Here is a 21,217-nt window from a genome sequence, read left to right on the forward strand (position 1 = left end):
GTGAACAGCTGGTAACTGTTCTGTTTTTCTTCTCATCAAAAAGAGGGCTTCACAGCCATGAGGAAAATTAGTATTAGGTACAAGCAATTTTTAATACTGACTCCAGGTCCATTAATTTTTTCATTATCGTTATCATCATCATCATGGCAAGGGTGGGCAAGTAGGCTGCGGGCCTGGTTCTCATCTCACTGGGAGGAGTATAAAGGGAGAGAAAGTCTTTCAAAGGCAGCAGAGTTACACCAATGCAACTATGGTAAGTGTAGATCAGGGTCTGACTCTCATTACATTTTTCATGGCTGCCTCTCAAATATGAGTAGTTTCTCTTCCAATCCATTTTAACTGTAATTAACTGTAATGAAGATTTTTTTTCCTACTTGTATTCCTCAAATACGTGCTCCACCAAAGATTTTAAATGACCCCTCTGACTGCATATCATGATCAAGGTAGAAATTATTTCTCTCACGTATGTAAGGAGAGTAATAGGATAATTGGTAACTAGACCAATTGCTGGGGTTCTGACTTTGATTTTTTCCTCAGTAGTTGACTGGTTAAGATGGAATATGTATTTTTAGTGGACTATCATGGTTGTATTCAGGACTCAGCAAGGACAGGTCAAAAGATGTTGAGAACTGTCTGAAATACTCTAGAATTTAGATCTCCACCTTCCAGGTTGGATTTTTTAATTATTTGAGAGAGTTATTGTCTTCCATGTTTTTCATCCACATATTTTCCATTTTCTCTTCTCCATCCATAAGCCTGAGAACATATTTATTTTCCATAGGAACCAACAACAATATACTCATGAATTTTTTCCCTGATGTGGGAAGCTCAGTTAGGTAAGCTGTAGTGAAATAAAAGAATACAAGAGCTGAACTTTTGTCTGGCAGCACCAGTTCAACTCTTCCTAAGTACAAGTGCCTTTACTATGGCAAAGTCTCCAGAAGTAGTGTCTGGTGGATCTAGAAATTTCCATAGGAGATTTCCATATGAATAAGAGTTCTCATGCTACCTGGGATGAATTTAATTCTTTTTTTTAACTGTAAGAATAATTAATAATTGTAGAACCATATTCTTAGTAGTGTGCACTTCTCACACATTGAACGCAGCTGATAACAGACTGTAAGTAAAATAATTGTGGAAAAGAGACAACATGAAGCATGTTCTGTGCATATGTAAAATTAAATTTTTCCTGAAAAATATGGTACTCTAAAGCTGTGATGTGTGATCACTACAGATTAGACCAGTCTCAATACTTTTTACAGGTTAAATATAAGTGCAAAATAGTGAATGGCCTGGTCTTTAAACCAAAAAAGACCAGTATGTTTCTGCAATTAAGTTAAAATATACCATGATGCCACAGGTATTGGAAATCAGTTCAGATTTTACTTCTGTTCTCATCATATCTTCCTCTGTACCACTATTCTCTCTTATTATTTTTCATTTGATTCTAATCTCCCATTCCAAAGAAAAGTAATTTACAACAAATTGGTAGAATGGTTTTAAATGAACAGAAGTCTGTAACCAGTCAGATGACATGAAAATTAAGGAAATGCTGGGAATACAGTGACAAAAGATAAATAATGAAATTGGGTTTGAATGTTGAATTATTCCCCTCTCTTCCAAATTAAAACAGGCATATAGTGATTAATTGTCCGAACAAACTCAATGAGAACAGTACGTCTTCTGCTCAGTTTTTCCCTGTAGGATTGCATTTCCATCTCTGGAACTGTTTATTCTCAGCCACCAGAGGGTGCCCTGATAGCAATATTACTGAGAATTTATAAATAATCGTTTCAGGGATTTTTGGCTTCTGTGGAGCTAGCCGTGGCTTTAATTCTCAAGTTCCTGCTTGTTTTGGCTGGTTTGTCTGTTTGCTTGCTTATTTTCCCTCTGTCTCTTTATTTAGAGCTTCTGCAAGGTGAGAGGTTCTTGCTGAATGAGTTCTACTTCATCACCTTGACGTTATTTTAATGGCGTTTGTCAGCACAGCACAAATAGTCTCACTGTGTAGCTCCTCACGTCATGGCCAAACATGACTTACTACTCCACAAATGTTAATTCAGCATTAAACAATGGCTTCCAGGTGATTAAAATAGATGTGGTGGAATCTAGGACCACTTTGGGTAAGGAAACTTGTAGTACTTGGTTCATGCCCTCCTCTGTCCCCTCCCAGATATAAGCATATTTGTCTTCTCCAAACTTGCCAACTTCTATTTCCCATGCGAGGAGACATTCCATGTCCTAAAACTATTCACATTGTCACCCATACTAAAAAGCCTAAGCAAATACACAGAACTTGCATAAGCCTCGTGCATGATGAGTGTTGCAGTTCTTCCTGTAAGTACATTTCACTGCACTATGTAATGTCACCATCCTGTGTTAAAAACCTCCAACAGGTGGGAGCCTTTGTTGTGACTTTGAGAACTTTGTGTGTAGAGTCTTTCATACCCTCCAGGGACAAAGAAGAAATTTTAGATAAGCAGGAGAGCTGAATAGCTAGCAATCAGCCTCACAGATGAACTAGGCTTTTGCAGTAATTGAGTAATCTGTGGAACACCACATATCTACACAGTGCCAACAAAACCCAAACAACATTATATTTTTTTCCATTTCTGCTTTTGTCTACAAGATAGGTCGAGAAACTGTAAAGAACAGTTATTTAATTAAAGGTAATTTTGAGAGATTATAGCTGAAAAAAATAACAAGCTCACCTTTTAGGGGATTCCTGGAATGAATGGGAAGGAAAGAAAGCAGCCGATGGACAAAAAGAAAAGCATGTATGACATGTAGGCCATTGACAATTTTCAGAGATGGGTGAGGAAAAGGAGATAAAGTCTCTGTAAACAAAGAGTTCAGGAAAAGTGCTTGACCACCCTGTGGTTACAGAACTGAGTGTCTTTGTGGTATACAGCTCTGCAGGCATTTTGTGGAGGAAATTGAGCCAGAGTTTTTACTTACTTAAGAATGTAATTTTTCAGGGACAAAGACAAGGAGTTTTCTTAGAGTTTCAGTGAAGTCACTCCCTTTGATGACAGACTGTACCTCTGATTCTTTTCTCCACTGCCCTGTGCAGAACCAAGTATCACAATTTCTTTAGAGAGGTTTGGTTGACCTTCTGGTGAAGCAAATGTATCTGTATAATGGTGGTCTTATTAAGTACTAGCTGATGCTAAGCTATTCCTTGTACAAAGGAAGATGAGAAAATAATCCATCTGCCTTCAGTATTTCCTATCAGTCTTACTTCAGAGCCATGTGAGTGAAACAGCAGCAGTAGCTGTAGATAATGACCTTGCAATGGACAGGAGTATCATGGATTCATTTGATTTTGATCATCCCACTACTCTTGGTCATGAGATAGGATGAACACGTGATGATGGTCACAGATAGGAGGAGGCAGAACTGCTTTGGGATAATTTTGCTCCCTTGGTTTTATTTGATCATTCCATCTTTCCAATTGATCTTTTCTGTATTTAGAATCATATACTGGTTCTGCTCAGTCAACTGAGCAATTGTGATTGCCCTGTGAGTGAAAGATCACTATCACGATTTACTGTTCCAGCAGTATGGCCGACTTGGAGAGATGGGAACATCATCAGCCTTTAAAAGAACTGTTTGATGGAATAGGGAGAAAGCATAAAGCAGAAACCTGATTTAAGGGATCACCACTTAATTACAGGAAAATTAGGTAGACAAAGCAAACAGCATAGTCCACAATCTTGGAGGTGAGAGAAGGATAGTGACAGAAGGCAGTAGTTTGAAAAACTGTTGTTGCTCAGGAAAATTATTATTTGGAATAGAAAGCCAAGGTGTGTCCCTGTAGACAGGTAGGGCAAAAGGGCAAAAACTACAGGAGAGAAAATGCTCAAAGAGAGAAGAGGAAAAAGATACAGGGAAAAGAGAAGTAATGGGATTAATTTGGAAGTTTGAAGGGAAACTGAGGCAGAATAGTCTCTGCAAAAGCACATTTTAATGAAAATTAATGGGTACTGTCATAAGTCTAAGGCAGCATGATTTTTTTCCTGGAGTTTGTTTCTTTCTTTAGCTGAAGTTGTGATATTCGTTATTATCTGAAATTACCCACTATGGAAAAATAATCACTCTCATACAATGCACTGAGAAATCCATTATGTCATTTTAAAGGTCAGATTTGAAAATGGATTTGAACTTGGCTTATTGATATGAGCCTGAAAACATTGCACACGGTGATTTCTGACTGCAAATAAAGAATATTTTACCTGAGTTGTGAGTGAAAATGGCCTGGGTCAGCAAACAAGTTGCAAATAGTTGTATACTGTTGCAAATGGTCTTGCACTCTAGATTTTTCTAGAAGGTGTTGTTCTCAAGTAGGTAGGACTGCCCTCTGACCTGTGATCTCATGTGCTCATTCTGTTACCAGAAATGAGTTGAGGAAGAGTGGCAGCTTTCATACTCTTTGTCCTTGCATCGGAAGTTGTCACTCAACTGAGTAGTGCCTTTGTCTTTGTGACTTTTGCAGATACTGCTTTGCTTTTGGAGACCTCACAGTCTGTGTGGTGTGATTTTCCAGCCTCAGGGGCCTGTAAGCAAATCAGTCAGTCAGTCTGTGCCTCCTAGAGGCTGAGCCCAGGGTGCTCAGACATCTTCCCAAGAAAGAAGCAGATACATCCCCCGACTACACAGCCATGCCAAGCATGTACAGCAACCCAACACCATGGCAAAGAACATGGGAAGATAGGGAGGAGCTGGTTACCACCACTCCAGCAATTCATCCATACCCCTCCGGAGTCTACAGTCTGGATGAGCTGCAGGCTGCAACCAGACTGGGAGTCCTTGGCTTGGCAGATAATCATGTTGCCACTTTGTGAGTAGAACTGTTGGTATGCAGCAAGCTGATCAATGACTCATGGCCCGCAGTTTTATCAATTTCAGACTGCTTTCAGGGCAGAGGCACCAAGGTGCTGTGCATGGGGTCACTGCACCTCTTTGTTGCTGCCCTTCCAGCATTATGTGTTGAACCCACCACAGCCTGTGGTGGTTTTGCCATGTGCAAAAGACTTCTCTGCCCTTTGTGCAGATACAATTTTAACACAGCTACTACCACGGCTGGAAAGAGAGACTAAGCTGTATTGAAGACTCTTGGATGCTTCTTGGAGGGCAACACAAATTATCTTTGTTGCTTGTGGAAATAAACAGATTGCAGCTGCTGTACTAAAGATAGCACCGTGCAGCTCAGAGAAGAATGTATAGTTCTGCCACCAGATCCTTCAAAAACCAGTATATTTTATTATGCTTTTTATGATTTTTTTGAAGTGTTGCTGCTCTTCAATTCCTCTGCTCTGGAAATTGTTTTTCTCCAAGCCTGACGTAACTACAGCTAACTTTGTAGACACCATTGAGACAAGTATATATAAAGGATATACAATTTTAATGTGACATGAAGTAGATTGGTTCAGTGACTTTTTTTTCTGCCAACTGCTGGACTAGAAAATCTTCATGATATTTCTAAAATTAATTCACTTCAGCCATTCCTAGAGTAACTCTTTCTTGTATGTGTTTACACTAGTTCATCCATATGTATAATAGAAAGCAAAATGCCAAGAAGAGGGTTGAACTTTCTAAATTGAGTCTGTTTGTAAATAGCCATGACTTTCACATCTGAATACCATTTTTTGGTGGAATGTCTCTGGGTTAGACATTATAACATGCAAGGGAAAGGATTCTTCTGCTGCGTCTGTCTCAGTAGTTGTTCAGAAGTGATTGTGTTCATGCAAGATCATCGCATTGTTGCAAAGAGATCAAAAAATCAGATTATTTCTGATTTCTGGGTTGGGTAGTGGTTTCCTAGAGCAATAATACTGGAGAGGTTTCAAATGCACCTGTTAAAATATTTGTATTCTAGCAGGTGCCAAAGCATTCCTTTGTAAACATTGTATTAACACGTGTTTTGCACAGGCATATTGTCTTTTGTCCCAGAACTAATGAATTTTAAAAATGTCAGTGACTCACCTGAAGGTTGTATTCATCATAGTTATCTTGGCATGAGCCCCGTGCCTGTCCATCCATGCATGGGTGTCACACAAGTACACAATCTGTGACGTAATCATCATCTTTGACAAAGGATTTCTTACAACACAGTCCTGCTGTGGAATGCTCTAAAATAGTGGAATTCACATTTGTGTGTTTGAAGCGTTACCCTGAGAGATTACGGGCACAGAATGATTCATGCTGCTTTCTTTTTTTGTGCTCCATCCAAGTAACAGGATTCTGCCAAGTATTTGTAGCTCTTGAAAGCCATGCTCATGTCTTTCCAGGACAAAAGATATCTTCAATAAGTATTCAGCCTCTCAAAATGAGAAGAAGAATTTCCCTACAATGGCTAAGATGAATACTCCTAATACTATTTCATAGCAAGATTTATGTCAGTGAATACTCAACAGCAAATTCCCAAAGCTATTAGTTACCGTTTGTTCATGGGAGACAGTAAAAAGTGTCGAGCACTTTGCTTGAGCTAGAGGAAATTTTTATTTTATGCTACTTTTAACATGAGTTTGCTCTACAATGCCTTATTTTTTGAAGAACACAGCAGTACAAGTCAGGAATTTGCTGGGTTTCTTTCAACTGAAATTAGATTTTCTGAAATTAATTTTCTGAATTAGAGAATGTTTCCTTCCTCTGATTCTCTTAGTGGCACAGTTTATTACAGAGCCAGGAGTGGACCATATGGTCCACAAAAGCTTTGTGCTGGGTACTGGTAGAACAAAACATTGTCTTCATGTGAACGTCATTGAGAAAAAGACCTGTCCTTACATGTCCTAAATATACTTCAGAGCAAGCAAATCTCATCTGAAATACATGGTGAAGTGTATGTTCCCTATTCTAGGCAAAAATAGCTTAGAATGCTTAATTCTGCTAGACTGGCTCCTTGAATTGGGTTTTCAGTATCTACAGCTCTTCTTCACAGTGTTGTGTAGTGTTCTCTTCTGATTTGCAGTAAGTCTAGAGAGAAGTGATACCCCACATGAGTATTTGCCTCGTGTGATGTTTGAGGCTCTCTGGCTTGTAGTTTAGAGATTTTGCTGTGCTATTTTTATCCTAATTTTATATTTAATTATTTTTATTTACTTCATAAGAACATAAAATAATCCCATCAGACTGTCAGTTGAGGACACATCAACAATAAATTGTTTGTCTGTCAACCAATGAACCACTCCAAGGCAAGACAAGAAGCTACTGTACATATCAACTGATGCAATTTATAGCATCAGCTGATATGTACTTAAAATATTATGGCATTGACTGCATACAAAGATTACACTGTAAAAGATTAACTAGGGCAAATTAAATAATTGATACACTCTGAAGCCTATAGATAAGGGGATTGATGAAGGCTCCTGCAGTCTTTTACACATTCTAGCAGTCCCATCAAAGTCAAATGCTATCAGCACTCTGAAGTCTGCTGGAAACTCTCTGAACTGAGACTCCTCACTCTGAAGTGTGACCATTCCATTCCATCCCCTTGTTTCTGCAGGTCAGGCTCAAGAAGTAGGACTCAGAGTGATTCAACAATTTCATGCTTTTTGTTGTTGTTTTTGGTCAGAAAGTCTATGGAGATGTGTCAGTATGGGATCAAATCAGCCCTTCTTTCCTCTGAAAGCTTTTGAGACAGCACTAAGCAGTGGAAAAGCTTGGCAGTACAATGTGTGTCCAAGAATCAGGCACCTGAAATGCAGCATAAAGCCCACAGCTTTGTCAACTTTATCTTTTATATAAAATGGCAGTGAATTGTTCAGGAATGAAAATCTATTACTATTTTTACTATTATTTATTAATTAATTTATTAATTTATTAATTTATTATTATTATTATTATTATTATTATTATTAAATGATACTTCCTCTCTGAAAAACCATTGTTTCTTATCCAATGCCACAAGCAATACTTTTTTGAGTACATATCATATGACAAATCTCTGTCAGGCAGTGTCTTGTTCATCCAGCTGTGCTCTACCAAAGATTGTTGTTAGATATGTATTTGCCTCAGCCTCTAACAACACTTGTCAATGATTTTTTTTCTCTTTGTCCTTGTGATGACCTGAAAACCTGAAGAGAGATTAAATCCAAGATAGCATATAAGGACTAGATTAAAAAAAATAATGAATGAGAAATGCAGGGAAAGACTGTGAGGAAACTACAAAAATTCTACCTTGCTGTATCCAAAACTTAGTGCTGTGGGCACTGTTGAGCCCCTGTGTCCAGATGAGCACCCTGTCCTGATTGTGATGCTGTTTTTGGGTAAGATCCTTCTTCCTTCTCCTGGGTCTCTTTTGCAAAGACAGCATGGCTGCACAGCACGGCAGAAGTAATTAATAGTAGCTAGTTTGTCCACCTGGGGAAAGCAGGGTCCCAGAGCAGACTGTGATGCTTGCTTCTCTGACAATCATTTGAAATTACTGGGCAAAGCTGATTCTGAAATTTCCAGTTGGCTCGTTGATACCTGGTGCTTGTACAGAGGTGCTGAAAAAGAAAGGTTATACCTCCTCTGAGACCATATTGGGGCTGCAGTCCCATGTATCCAAGAACATGGGTGTGTGCAGCTGACGCTGTAGCAAACCTCTCGTCCACCTCATCCATGCAGGACCAGGACCTTTGAGAGAGGGCCAAGGACATGAGCTCCCTGACGACAGCTCTTGCAGAGGTACAGCTACAGAAGGGGGGGTGGTGTTCTGACCTGCTTTTGAGGACATTTCCATATATGCGTTGTCTAGGGTTTCTGGGGAGCTCAAGGGGTGTATTTGCTGACCGTGTGTCTTTTCCCCTAGAAGTAGGGCAGCTCTTCACAGTCCCCAGCCTCAATCTGACATAACTTGCTAACCCACACTGGTTCTGCTTCTCCTCTCTAGAACTAATTTTCTGCACAGGTTCAGCGTGTTGAGTTAATTTTGTGTTGTGGTCAGTGGGGGATTTTTTGTGGTTTTGGCTAGACAGTTGTTGTGACTTGACCACTACTTGTCCCATAGCTCCTAGTCATCTTTAATATTGCTTTGCTTTTGTGACATTCATGTGCTCTCCACTGCCTTATGTGCAAGCCTTTGACTTTTTCTGAGTAGGGATTGCTTTTTGTGGTGTTGTCTGAATATCCTGCTAAGTTCCCTCATTGAGGCCTTGCATACCACTGCAGAGCGTTGACAATATTAATGAACTCAGCAGAAATAGCAATACTGCAAAAGGGAAAACAGTCATTAGTTGTTTTTAAGACATGAGGGAAAGAGTATCAAAGTGAGACCGTCAAGACCAGTGCAAAGATGTCATTCCCAAGATGACATTTTCCACCTATGTGGTACTTGCTGTAAAATACAGTATCTCAAAGATGAAAATAAGCTGCTTGAAGTATGTTTTTGGTCCCACCTCTGAGAGTTGAGATTTGCTCCAGTTCATGTTCATGCTGCTCTTTCTCAACTCCAGGCAGTTTGTCTCCCCTCTCCTCGACCGAGGGGCTGGATTTTACAGGAGGATCCTGTAAAGCACTAGCAACGAGCTATCAGCTCCGCTATCTCCCAAAGGCTGTGTAACTCTTAGCGTACAGAACCATGCCAGGCTCAGAGCACTTTGTTTGCCGGACTTTCCCGAGAGCTTTCCCCCATTACTGAATGTTCCCGATCAGGGCAAACAATGATATGTACAGTGCGAAGGGAGATGCCGGGTGGTCAGGATAATTCGGGAAAGCCCTTTGGCGCTCCTTCCCCGCTGGAGCCTCGGAGGCGAAACTCATCTTCCTGGAGCGCTTCCAGCAAAGCAGGGCCGGGCGCAGGAGCTCCGGAAGGCGGGTCGGCCCCGGGAAGGCGGTGGCGGCGACGCCCGCCCCTCTCACCTGGGCACCCGGGACGGAGCGCCGGTTTTGCTCCCTTCCGCTCCTCGGAAGATGAACGGGCCGGGGAGGAAGGTAAGGGGAAGCCGGGCGGGTCAGGGAGTGGAGGGGCGATCCCCGGGGCTGACCCCTGCTCCGGGGCGCCCGAAGGCGGGACACGGCGGCGTCGAGTGCTGACATGCTGCGGGCGGCGCGGCGGGGTTGGAGGGGATGTGTCCTATGGCCAGTGCCGCCGCGGCGTCTGCCCGGCCCCGCTCAGCGCGGCTCGGCTCGGCAGGAGCTGTGCTCAGCAGTGACCGGAGCCCCAGAGCCTAAGAGTCATCGTTCCCGTTGGTGCGATGACCACTCGAGAGGGATCTATTGTGTAGATATTCAAATATTCCCGGAGTAGAATCAATCAAGGGAGCAGAGTTGTGTTGTTAAAGTAATAAAGAGTGAAGAATAAGCTGCTTGTAAGGAAACGACCACTTAAGTGCTGCTATGGGGGCTGTTCAGTGCTGGCAGAACTGCAGTTGCTTTTCTTAATTTTGAGCACTGTGAAGTACTTGATTCCATCCAAACCAAAGGGTTTGCTGGAGAGCAGCAGCCTCAGCCTTTTAAATGTGGTCACTATTGTCCTAGAAAATTTGCTTGTAACTAGAAGTATCTGACCACTGTGCTGCGAAAAGTTAAGCTCCTCGAGGGTAATAATGCTAATACCAATTGCTACTGCTGGTGGCTGAAGACTGTTGTTGCTATGTGTTTCTATATGCTACTCTTCTTCAAAGCAGTGTAGGAAAGGTATACTGTGTCTCTCAGTATAACACTTATACTAAGAACAATACCAGTTGGCCCATTCTTGACTGCAGGTGTCCATCCTCAGGAGGGAATCTTCATCCCTGGGGCAGGATCTTCATCCCTCACTTGTCAGCAATGAGGAGCAAAAGCCCAGGACTCCATCTTCCCCTATCCTTAGGGAGGGAGAAACAGCTGTGTACAGAGGAGAGCAGGAACCAATGCTCTTCCTTGCTTACACGCAAAGGGGTGGAGAAGGTAGAGAGTGAAGGAAGGCCTCCTGCCTCTCTGTGTGCTCTCAGCACAGTTTGTGCCTCACAACATTTTCAGTGGCAAGGGCTGCTCATGGAAAGGGAACCAGACTGAGTTCCCTCTTCAGCTTTGCTCCCTTGAAACAAGCTTCTCCATGACTCAGTTTCCCCACTTGCAAAATAATGTTAAGGATTTTATAAACTTCTGGGGAAAACTGAGATAACTGGCATTGTCCAAGCCAGTCAAAATTTGAGTGTTAAAGGAAGGCCAAAGGCAAGTCCTATAGTGAGATTAGCAATCAATCCCAGCAAACTCATTCTGTCTGAACAATTCCTACCTGATGGTATCTTATTGTAGGATGTTGCTAATGGGAGACTGTTATATGTAGCACTCACAGACACAGTGTAACAAACCCATGGTAAATTGAAATGGTTTTGCTGCAACAAGTGATTTTTCAAAGTTATGAAATGGAAGTTTTGTGCAGGAATTAAAAAAATAGGATGGTTTTGGTTGAGCTGGAGAAAGGTCATTGCTTTCAGTGATGTTGCTCTTTATTTCACTGTTGAGAGAGTCACTGGATTTGTGAACTGAAAAACACATTTTGCTCTTTCTCAGGCAAAAGAAATAACCTTCACCACCTGTATTTAATATCTTTTTGTTTTGCAAGTGCTATCATTTTTTGTATTTTTGATGAGTAAAAGCATGAGATTAACACTGTATAATATAGATTATCGATTACTGTAAAGGTGGGGATTTTTTAACAAAACAGAGGTATGCAGAGAAGAATCCTATTCTAGCTGTCATGGCTATTATTTTTCTCATATCTAGTTTAACATAAAACACAGCATGTAGTCTGGATAATTCAAATAATTTTTAGGTATTTACTTTGCTCTAATCTGGGTATGCAGCATGTTAGTTTTTACTGTAGTTTAGAAATTTTTTGGACCAATACGAAAGGACTGAGCCTCCTAACTGTTGAGCTTCCGAAGACCCTAGTGATTTTTATTTTTTTTTCTTTTGATACAGGCTTATTTATACATTCTTAAACTGGTTTTACAGTAAATGAACCATGAATAGAGGTAACTGTTGTCTATAGCTGGTTGTCAAGTACCAGATTTTTGTGTCTCTGTAAAATGCAACCTCTGAAGTAGTATATTCTTACTGCAATGAACTGGGATTTAGAGATGTTACTTCCAATAATGCCAACATAAACTTAGCAATCTACTCGTAGCATAAAGTCTTAATATTGAGGTCAGAGAGAAACCTATGCCTGGCTTTGGAAGGGATATGAAGTTTGGAGGAGCATATATTCCTTGTTTTGGAGGGATTTGTAGGTGTAAACACCATAGAGAATGTATACCCACTGTTTTCTGCTAGAAAAAAACATACAAGATGCTTCAGGGTTCCATTGCCACCTTTCACAATCAGTCATATGCTTAAATTCATCATGCTGAAATTAGTCATGTGTAAGAAATTGGTTTCCTGTGAGCATAAAATTTGTTAGGATTTATAAAATTGCAGTTAAAGCCAGTGAACACTCTTTAGTAGTGGAAAAACTGATATATGTGAATATTTTCCTGCAGCAAGATGACTGCAGGAGCATGACTTGAGTGGTGCAAGTGTGCATGCATGCGTTTTAATTATTTCCTCTTTCTCCTTGTTCAGTAAATTCATGGTTGTCTTCTCACAGGCAAGATGCAGGAAGAGTACTAATGTTAGGAAAAACAGTCCTTAACTTTCCATTTCTTCAGTTCCTACTTCAGCAAGAGACAGTCATCCTTCTCCTCTGCACCCACTCACCCAGTTCCACTTCAGTTTCTGCTCACACTAATCGTCATTTGTTTGTTCTGTCTCTCTAAGTTCCTTCTGAGCCCTGTGTTTCTGAGGAGAGACTGGGAGAGTTGGGATTGCTCAGCCTGGAGAAGAGAAGACTCAGAGCATATCTCATCAATGTTTAACTGAAGGAAGGGTGCAAAGAGGACAGAGCCAGGCTCTTTTTCAGTGGTGCCAACTGGGAGGTCCAGAGGCAATGGACATGGAACAATCTGGAACATGGGAGGTTTTCTCTGAACATCATCAGGGAACTGTGAAGGTGACTGAGCACTGGAATAGTTAGTCCAAAGGGGTGGTCTTCATCCTTGGAGATATTAAAAAAACATCCAGATATGCCTGTCCTGAGCAAAACAATTGAGGTGGCCCTTCTTGTGCAGTGAGAGTTGGGCTGGATGACCCTTCCAAAATCAGCCATCCTGTGATTCTGATGTCAGGCAAAGCATTGTTACTCTACCCACTCTTCTGTTGCTTTTCAGCAGTCCGCATAGTTCCCCATCCTGCAGCCTTCACTCCTCTCAAGCACTCTGGCACTTTGCACAGGCAAGCTCATCTTCTTTAGTGATGCCCATTACCCTAAAATAAACAGTACAGGGAGAGCTACTTGAGGACTGCATTTAGCAAAGCTTCTCCAGAGTTGTGACTTCTGATTCCTACAACTTATTTTCTGACATCAACTTAAATGTTACACCTAAGCAAGGGAAATGCATGTGAGAATGGGCAGATACCTGCAATGCTGTCTGAAATCAATTGCTAAGTTGTCACAGAATTCAGTAGGAACAGGGCAGAAACTGGAATACTGGGATGTTAAGGAAACCTGGGTATGGAGTGACTGATGAAATATCTGATAACTGATATGAGTTCAGAAAAATGGACTGTGAATAGCCAGCAACACAGTTTAGGGTGTGACAACATTTTCACCAAGCTCTGTCTGCAAAGTCAAAATATGGTTTATGTTCACATGCTTTACTAAAATTCTAAATACTGTTGATTCCTGGGGTGGTTAAATTCCCATGAACAAAGTCTCAAACTACATAGTCAACAACTCTTAGATATCTTTTGGGGAACATTGTTTACACTAGTGTATGGGGTTTGAGTGGCATTCCTGAGGTCCTGCTCTAGTGCAAATCTCAGATGTGGTCTTCAGCAGGTAACTCAAATCCCCAACTTTAATTTCCCAACAAATAGTAGAAAAGAAGAGAGACTTGAAAATATTGCAAGGAATACACATAAGTGGCTGCTCTTTTGTTATTAATTTTAGGACACGTTCATCTCCAACTAGATGCATTATGCTCTGAGAGACTGTGAGGTCTCATCCAGAACTGCAGACTGAGCGGCAAGAAAGGCTGCATGGTTGGGTGATGAAGCACAGTCTGCTTCATTTTACTTACACCGAGCCTGTCTTCAAAGTGGTCCTCAAAGACAGCCACCAGCAGAGCAGTGTGGCAGCAGGCAAACATGCAAACATGTGCAGGATGTGAGCCCCAACTTGATCTGTGAACATTGACAACTAGCAGGGAAAACAATTACCTAGAGAAATTTGATTACCAGGGCAACAGGGGCTCTCTGTGGTAACTGGAAAAAGGAAAATACTATGTCAAACAGGTTGGTGATCTCAGTCTAGTTTCTTAATGGCTGAGTGCCAGTCTAGATTTCCATAATTGCAATGACCCATGAACTAGATCAGCAGAGACAGAGTCTAAATGCTTAAAGTCTCTCTAAACTGAGGCATTTTAGCTGTGAAACTTCCGAATAAACTGATATCTAATCCATGAAAGCACTTCAGGAGCATTAAGAGCACAAATAACATGTTCAAACCACTTTGTCATTCAACATCACAAACCTTGCACCAACCATGCTTCACATTTCTAGTATTTTTACATCACTCACTAAAAACTAGGTGGAGAAACAGCAATCACACATCAGGTAACACTCCAAGAGGAAGAAAAGGTGTATACACAAGTGTTCATTGGAAACTGAATGTCAGATAAAATACTTTCTTAGGCAGGCAGCATACTGCTTGGATGACATTACCAATTCCTGAAGGATTTATTATGTGCCATTGAAAACAGAGAGATTTAAACTAAAATCTTGCAAAGACTTAAAAACCACATGTTTAGTTTTACACCTCCTACATAGTTTCACTGAGGTCAATGAAACTATTCACTGTGGAAAGCTAAGAAGGTGTGTAAATCTCTGCAGCATTAAATGTTTTGCTTGATTATCTCCCCAGGGACTGAAAACAGGGATTGGCAGCTATCAGACATCTAGGGTAAAATGGCAACTTGTGTCATTGAATATTGGCGTAATTGAAAAACAGCATTAAGAACTGTAGAACAATTCTGGCCTTTTTTCCTAACTTGCAGTGAGTGCTATGTGGTTCCAAACTGCTCCCTGCAGTACCCCTAACCAACTGACATTTGCTCACCCATGACTAAGGCACATTTTGACTGTCAAAATAAGTTTTGTTTGTTTGTTTGTTTGTTAAGTATGTGGCACAGCTGGTGGTGCGGGGTATTTGTGTGTGTGTATGTATACGTGTGTGTGTGAGAGAGAGAAATGTTGTACATACCCAAGGCTTGAAAGTAGACCCTCTGCCCGGGTCGCGAGACGGCTGCATCGCCGATGGTGATGCTTCTCCTCCTCCTTCTACTCCTCCCCCTCCTCCTCCCCCCGGCTGGGTGCAGACCCGGTGGCCGCAGGCGCTTCGTAAGACGCTGCCGAGGAGGGGAAGGGGCTTAGCGGGTCTGGGATCCCCGGAGGCGGCGCGGAGAGCCGGGCGGGGGTGCCAGGGAGGCGCCGGAGGGGCGGGAGCGGCCGGGGCAGCGCTGGCGGGGGGAGGCGCCGGTGCCGCCGGCGCGGGGTGCGCGGCGCAGGGGCGGCGGCCCCGCAGCCCGGGCGGGCGGGCGGCAGGTGCGAGCGGAGCGGGCCGGCGGTGCAGCGGGGCGGGGTGGGTGGGGAAGGGAAGGGATGGGCTGCGCCCCCAGCATCCACGTCTCGCATAGCGGTGTGATTTACTGCCGGGACTCGGAGGAGTCCAACTCCCCCCACCAGACCACCACCATCTCGCAGGGCACCGCCACCCTGCACGGCCTCTTCGTCAAGACAGACGCGGCCGACTCCATCCCCTCCGTCCTCGCTTACCAGAGCCGGCAGCCGCCGCCCTCCGCCGCTCCCCGCCGCAAGGAGCGCAGGGAGTCCGGAGGCGCCTCCGCCCGCTCCAGGACGACCCACTGCTGCAGCGTCGAGGCGGAGACCCAGACCAGCAGCTCCACCGCCAAGGTAGGTGGTGGCCGCTACGGAGGGTTCTCCGGCGGGACCTCTGTGGGTGCCCGCCGGCCGCAGCAGAGGGAGAGCAGTGCGCGAAGCCGGCGCCTCCCCCGCTGGAGGATGCTCGGCGGGCGGGATGCAGCTGCCAGGAGCGGTGCCCTGGTGCCCACTGTCTCACCGCAGCTGCGGCGGCCGGGCCGGACTGTCACTGCTTCGGGGGGCCGCCACTCCTGGAGCTCGCCTGGGGGGGAGCAGCGGCCGCTGGGCCCCTCGGGCTCCCTCCGCCTCTCTCTGCCCCGCTGATCCTCGCTTTGGAGCGGCTCCGGGGCGCCCTTGGATCGGTCCTGGACACCCCGCGAGCGGGGAAAGGGTTCGTTTCGAGCTCTGTGACTGATAGCAGAGAGTAGGCGCCTCTGGGAGAGGCGGAATAAAATCTCCTCTCGTGTAATTCTCAACTGCAACAAACCCGTACCTGCTGCTAGGTTTACTTCATCCCTTTTCCTGCCCCCGTGTCTGGTTCGAATGAACTGTTGCTGCGAGGCGCGGATGTTCGTCTGAGAACAGAATCACTGTGATGCGCGCACGTACGCAAGTGCACCTTGCTAGTGTAGGGCTGTGGGTATGCTCCCGGAGGGGCGGCAGGATCTGTGTCTGTAGGGTATCAGGAAGGCTTGGTCTCCCTCTCAGTGCCTAAGGCAGGTTCTGCTGAGACCTGCTTGTCAACGTCTTCACTTAAGTTTAGCACTTTAAAAGAGATGATTGTGCTGAATTTTCTTTTTCTTTTCCTTCCCCCCCCCCCCCCCCGACCAGAGTAGTTTTTCATTAACTTCTCTGAAAGCTTTCTAAAAATTAAGTTTTGCTTTGTTGCCCTCTTCCAAAGCTTATTATTAAAAAAAAATGGTGTCATGATCCTACTTGCACCTTAGATTTCTTTTCTGTTATAAAGCAGGATACCATGTCACAAAGTAATTCCATGGGCTTAAACAGATTGAAGTGTTTTGTTAGAAGATAATGAAGAAATAAAAAGTTTTATTTCTTCATAATTTAAAAAATCCAGAAATCATCTTTAGGAAAACATAAGTGAGATAGGTCACAGAAAAAAACACCAAACACCTCCACAATCCACTGTCAGTTTGTTTATTCAAATGCTGAGAAACTTGCAGAATTGTCTGCGGTCAAATCGATCATTTCACTCATTTAGACGAACCTGCATCATCAGTGATAAGGACAAAGTTCAAGAACAACTGGAATAAAACAATTGTGTTTCTTGGATTCAGGGATTTTGTTGTTTGTTTTGGGGGTTTTTTACATTTCAAAGTGGAATATTTAACACAAAATAAAATTTCTTTTTTTAGCGTGGAGGAGAACAAAATAGAAATACTTTCACAATTAAATTGAGAATTGAAAAAAATGTTAAAGTGGTAATTCAGTTCTTAATAATTATTTATGATTTGCTTTACATCATATGCTCTTATAAACAAATATATTTGTCAACTTTCTGGTTATTAAAACTGAAAATATTTCAGATGGTTTTGAACTTTGTCATTGGCACTGTAATCTTATTGATTCAACAAGGCCAAGTACTGTCTGGGTCTTGCCCTTGGGTCACAACAACCCCAGGCAGCACTACAGCCTGGGGCAGAGTGTCTGGAAAGCTGCCAAGAGAAAGAAGACTGGGGGTGGGGAGAGGGGGAAGTGTGAGAGTGCTGCTTGACAGCATGTGAACATGAGCCAGCAGTGTGTCCGGGTATCCAAGAAAGCCAATGGCATCCTGGCCTATGTCAGCAATAGCATGGCCAGCAGGTTCAGGGAAGGAATCATTCTTCTGTAGTTGGCACTGGTGAGGATGTACCTCAAATCAGGGGCCAGTTCAGGGCCCTTCACTGCAGGAAAGATATTGAGGTGCTGGAGCAAATCTAGAGAAGGGGAACAGGGCTGTTCAAGAGTTTGAAGCATAAAACATATGAGGAATAGCTGAGGAAGCTGGGGGTGTTACTCCTGGAGAAAGGATGCTCAGGGGAGACCTTATTGCTCTATTCAACTACCTGAAAGGAGGATGTAGCCAGGTGGAGGTCGGCCTTTTCAGGTGACAGGATGAGAGGAAATGGCCTCAATTTGCACTAGGTGTGATTCAGGTTGAACCTCAGTAAGAATGTCTTCATGGAAAGTGTTGTCAAGCATTGGAATGGGCTGCCAAGGGAGGTAGTGGAGTCACTATCCCGGGAAGTGTTCAAGAAACAATTGGCTGTGGCACTTAGTGGACAGTCTAGTTGACAAGGTGGTGATTGGTCAGAGGTTGGACTCAATGATTTTGGACATCTTTTCTAACCTAAATGATTCTGTGATTCTGTAATTATTTTCTATAGTTTCAGTTCTTTTTAGTAGTTATGGGTTTGTTAGGTTTTCTGTGGTTTGTTTTTTTTTTTTTAAGTTATTGAAAAACTGTTTCAATTATATAGTAGAAATATTCTCATTCTTATAAAAATTAAGATATGTAAAATTTTTTATACAATTTTTAAAATTGAATTAGAGACTGCATTCTTAGTGCCAATCTTGGCACAATTTCGTACAGGTTGTCTGACTAAAGCAAGGTTGGACTGTTACAGAACTATCATAAAGGCAAAATCGTACATGATACCTGATGGGCTATGAGAAGTGGAAAAGTGTGGAAATACATTTCTCCAGTAGTATATGATAACAATATTTATTTCCACAGAAGTTCAAAATGAAAGAAAATATTTATTTTGGTACAGAAGGAGTATCTAGCAATACTACGTGGTTTTAACTGTTGTATTGCTTAGTTGCATGTATCAGCCATATTTGATATTCCATACCATGTGGTGTCATGCTCAGTATGTAAAGTGGGGGGAAGAAGGAGGAAGAGAAGGATGTTTGGAGTGATGGCATTTGTCTTCCCAAATCACTATTACATGTGATGGGGTCCTTCTCTCCTGGAGATGGCTGTCCATGGGAAGCAGTGAATTAATTCCTTGTTTTGCTTTGCTCACATATGTGTCTTTTGCTCTGCCTATTAAAGTGTCTGTATCTCAAGTCACGAGTTATTTCACTTTTACTCTTCAGATTCTCTGTCCGTCCTGCTGGTGGTAGAGTAAATGATAGCTGCCTGAGGCTCAGTTGCTGTCTGGGGTTAAACCACTACAAAATCTTATCTAACTCTGTTCAAGGGACAAAACAACGGCCAAATGGCTGTGAGCACTGTTATGTATTAATATAATTTTCCAATTGTGTAACTGTTTAACCCACTTAAACCATGCTGCTTGGTGTTTTGTGCTCTAAACTGATCTTTAATTGTTTACACAATCAAGTATTGCATTATTTACATTTGACCCTGTCTTTATACAATGTTTTAAAACTAATCCACACCATAATATGAAACAGGCATTAAAATAAGTCAACTTGCAATGATTTGAACCCTATTCAATTTAAATAAAAAGACAAAAAGGACCCCAAACCAAAACCAAACCAAACAAAACAAAAAAAAGACAAAGCCAAAAAAAACCCCAAACACACAATGATCCCATGTCAGTTAGAATATATGACTTATCTAAACCTTACTTTTAAAGTCTGTCTGATCTGTATTCATTTGGTGTGAGATAGTGATACAAAGACAAGGGTATTTTGTTGTTTCCTTTTCTTCTCCTTTCCTTAATGACAAGTTCTGAACTTTCAGAGCCATAAGACGTGTTGGTCCCATCCTGCTCACAGTGGTTATGAGTAACCATTCAGCAGTTCTGGTGTGTGTGTGAGTTTCTTTGTGGATTGAAAGCTTGGTAACTAATATCTAAAGCTTGCTGACAAAGATCTCAAGTGGACTTGTTAAGTATTAGAAGATGCATCTGCACCCTGATTTGGAAAAGGACCCACGGTTTCTGGTGCCCAGCTATACGCTGTGTTACTAAGGTACTTGGTCAGAAGCACTCAATTAAAAAACAGACATTCCTTGCCCATGTTCCTTCCTTAATAAAACTAAACAGTATCAAAACAAAGAGTATTATATCTCAAACCTTACATCAGCTTTATATAAAGATACAAGGCATTTAGCTTACATCACTGAAGCATAGCTTTGAACATGGAAAGATGCTAACTGTATAAAGGCTGATTGACCTATTGCTCAACTATTGCTGGTTCTGAAGTGCAACAGAACCAGCAAGGTTTAGCAAGGAGTAAACAGTTTCTTAGACACTTCCTTGGAGATTTAAAAAGGTAAAAAAAGTTTACCTTATCTTTGTTTACAAGTACATCTTTTAATTATGGCCAAATCTTAAGCAGAAGTGTGTGAATAGATTTTCCTTTCTTGAATATCTTGAGGCTTTGGCATTAGCCAAACTTTAAAAACTACAACAACAGACAAGTTTCAAAGTTCTTGTAAGCTAGATGGAAAAAACCCCCAAACCATCTGCAGTCTTCTATTGATTACTTTATCGTATTTTTCTTCTTGAAATTGCAAGAACATCAGGTGTAATGGTTTGGGTTTTCTTATGCTGTGTTCTTTGTGGAAGAGGAAGGTCTGTTTATGAATCTCCCTTGATCAGTCACAATAGGAGCAGGTTTTGACAGTTTTCAGGCTTTTTATAGCAAAATGTTTATTAGAAGCAAAGCTCAGAAATAAGAAAAAATACATGGGACAGTATCTCTTACCAGCATTGGTCTGTGTTAAGTTCCAAGGTGGAAGTGTTGGAGTGGGTATATCCTTCTCAAAATGTCAAGAACCTATCTTTTACAATTTTTTTTTCTATATCTGGGGGAATATGTAAAAGAATGCAGCTGCCAAATACAAACTGGAGAGCATTGAGAAATCCAGGTACTGAGAAAGTCGCATCAGGTCCATGGGTACCAGAGAAATGCAGTCATAAGCATTGCCTTGATTTTGAGTACAGTTCTTCTCTTTAAAGCAGGAGTAAGAAAAATCACTGTACTTCCTGTTCTATTTGAAGTATACCATTGTTTAACTGTCTGCTAGTAAGTTCTGTAGCATGTAAAACATACCAGACAAGACATTTCTTGAACATAGTTCAAGCAGAAAAGATTGTGGAGGCCAAAAAGTATTGAAACATGTTATGATGCAGATCCTTGTTAATTCAGACTAGATGTTCTCTAAGAGGTGCTGGCCTGAATGACTCTTACTGAAAGGATATTGCTAGTATAGAAGAGCTCTTCTATGACTAAGCCCAGACATCTTAAATGAATACACTAAAAGGACTTTTGTAAAGATTTACTGTTCTTTATC

At 42.1% G+C, this 21,217-nt stretch overlaps 1 protein-coding gene and 1 long non-coding RNA gene across 5 annotated transcripts in view; one reads left to right on the forward strand and one right to left on the reverse strand.

Moving 5' to 3' along the window:
• Positions 1 to 12,450: 12,450 nt before the first annotated feature.
• On the reverse strand, positions 12,451 to 15,895 carry LOC113961323. Its single transcript, XR_003532269.1, has 3 exons — positions 15,844 to 15,895; positions 15,272 to 15,416; positions 12,451 to 13,275 (listed from the first exon to the last, which is right to left on the reverse strand). It is a non-coding gene; the product is annotated as an uncharacterized LOC113961323 (long non-coding RNA).
• Positions 15,664 to 21,217, forward strand: part of PDE8B (phosphodiesterase 8B) — a 74,003-nt gene continuing 68,449 nt past the window's right edge. For all 4 annotated transcript variants that reach the window (XM_027671596.1, XM_027671597.1, XM_027671598.1 and 1 more), the window contains exon 1: positions 15,664 to 15,981. In XM_027671596.1, coding sequence (XP_027527397.1) covers positions 15,670 to 15,981 — 312 coding nt within the window. In that variant the 5' untranslated portion in view covers positions 15,664 to 15,669. The remainder of the gene's footprint in view (positions 15,982 to 21,217) is intronic.

This window comes from Neopelma chrysocephalum, unplaced genomic scaffold (genome assembly GCF_003984885.1).
Source record: "Neopelma chrysocephalum unplaced genomic scaffold, ASM398488v2 Primary Assembly neopelma1_97102, whole genome shotgun sequence".
Classification (NCBI taxonomy): Eukaryota; Metazoa; Chordata; class Aves; order Passeriformes; family Pipridae; genus Neopelma; species Neopelma chrysocephalum.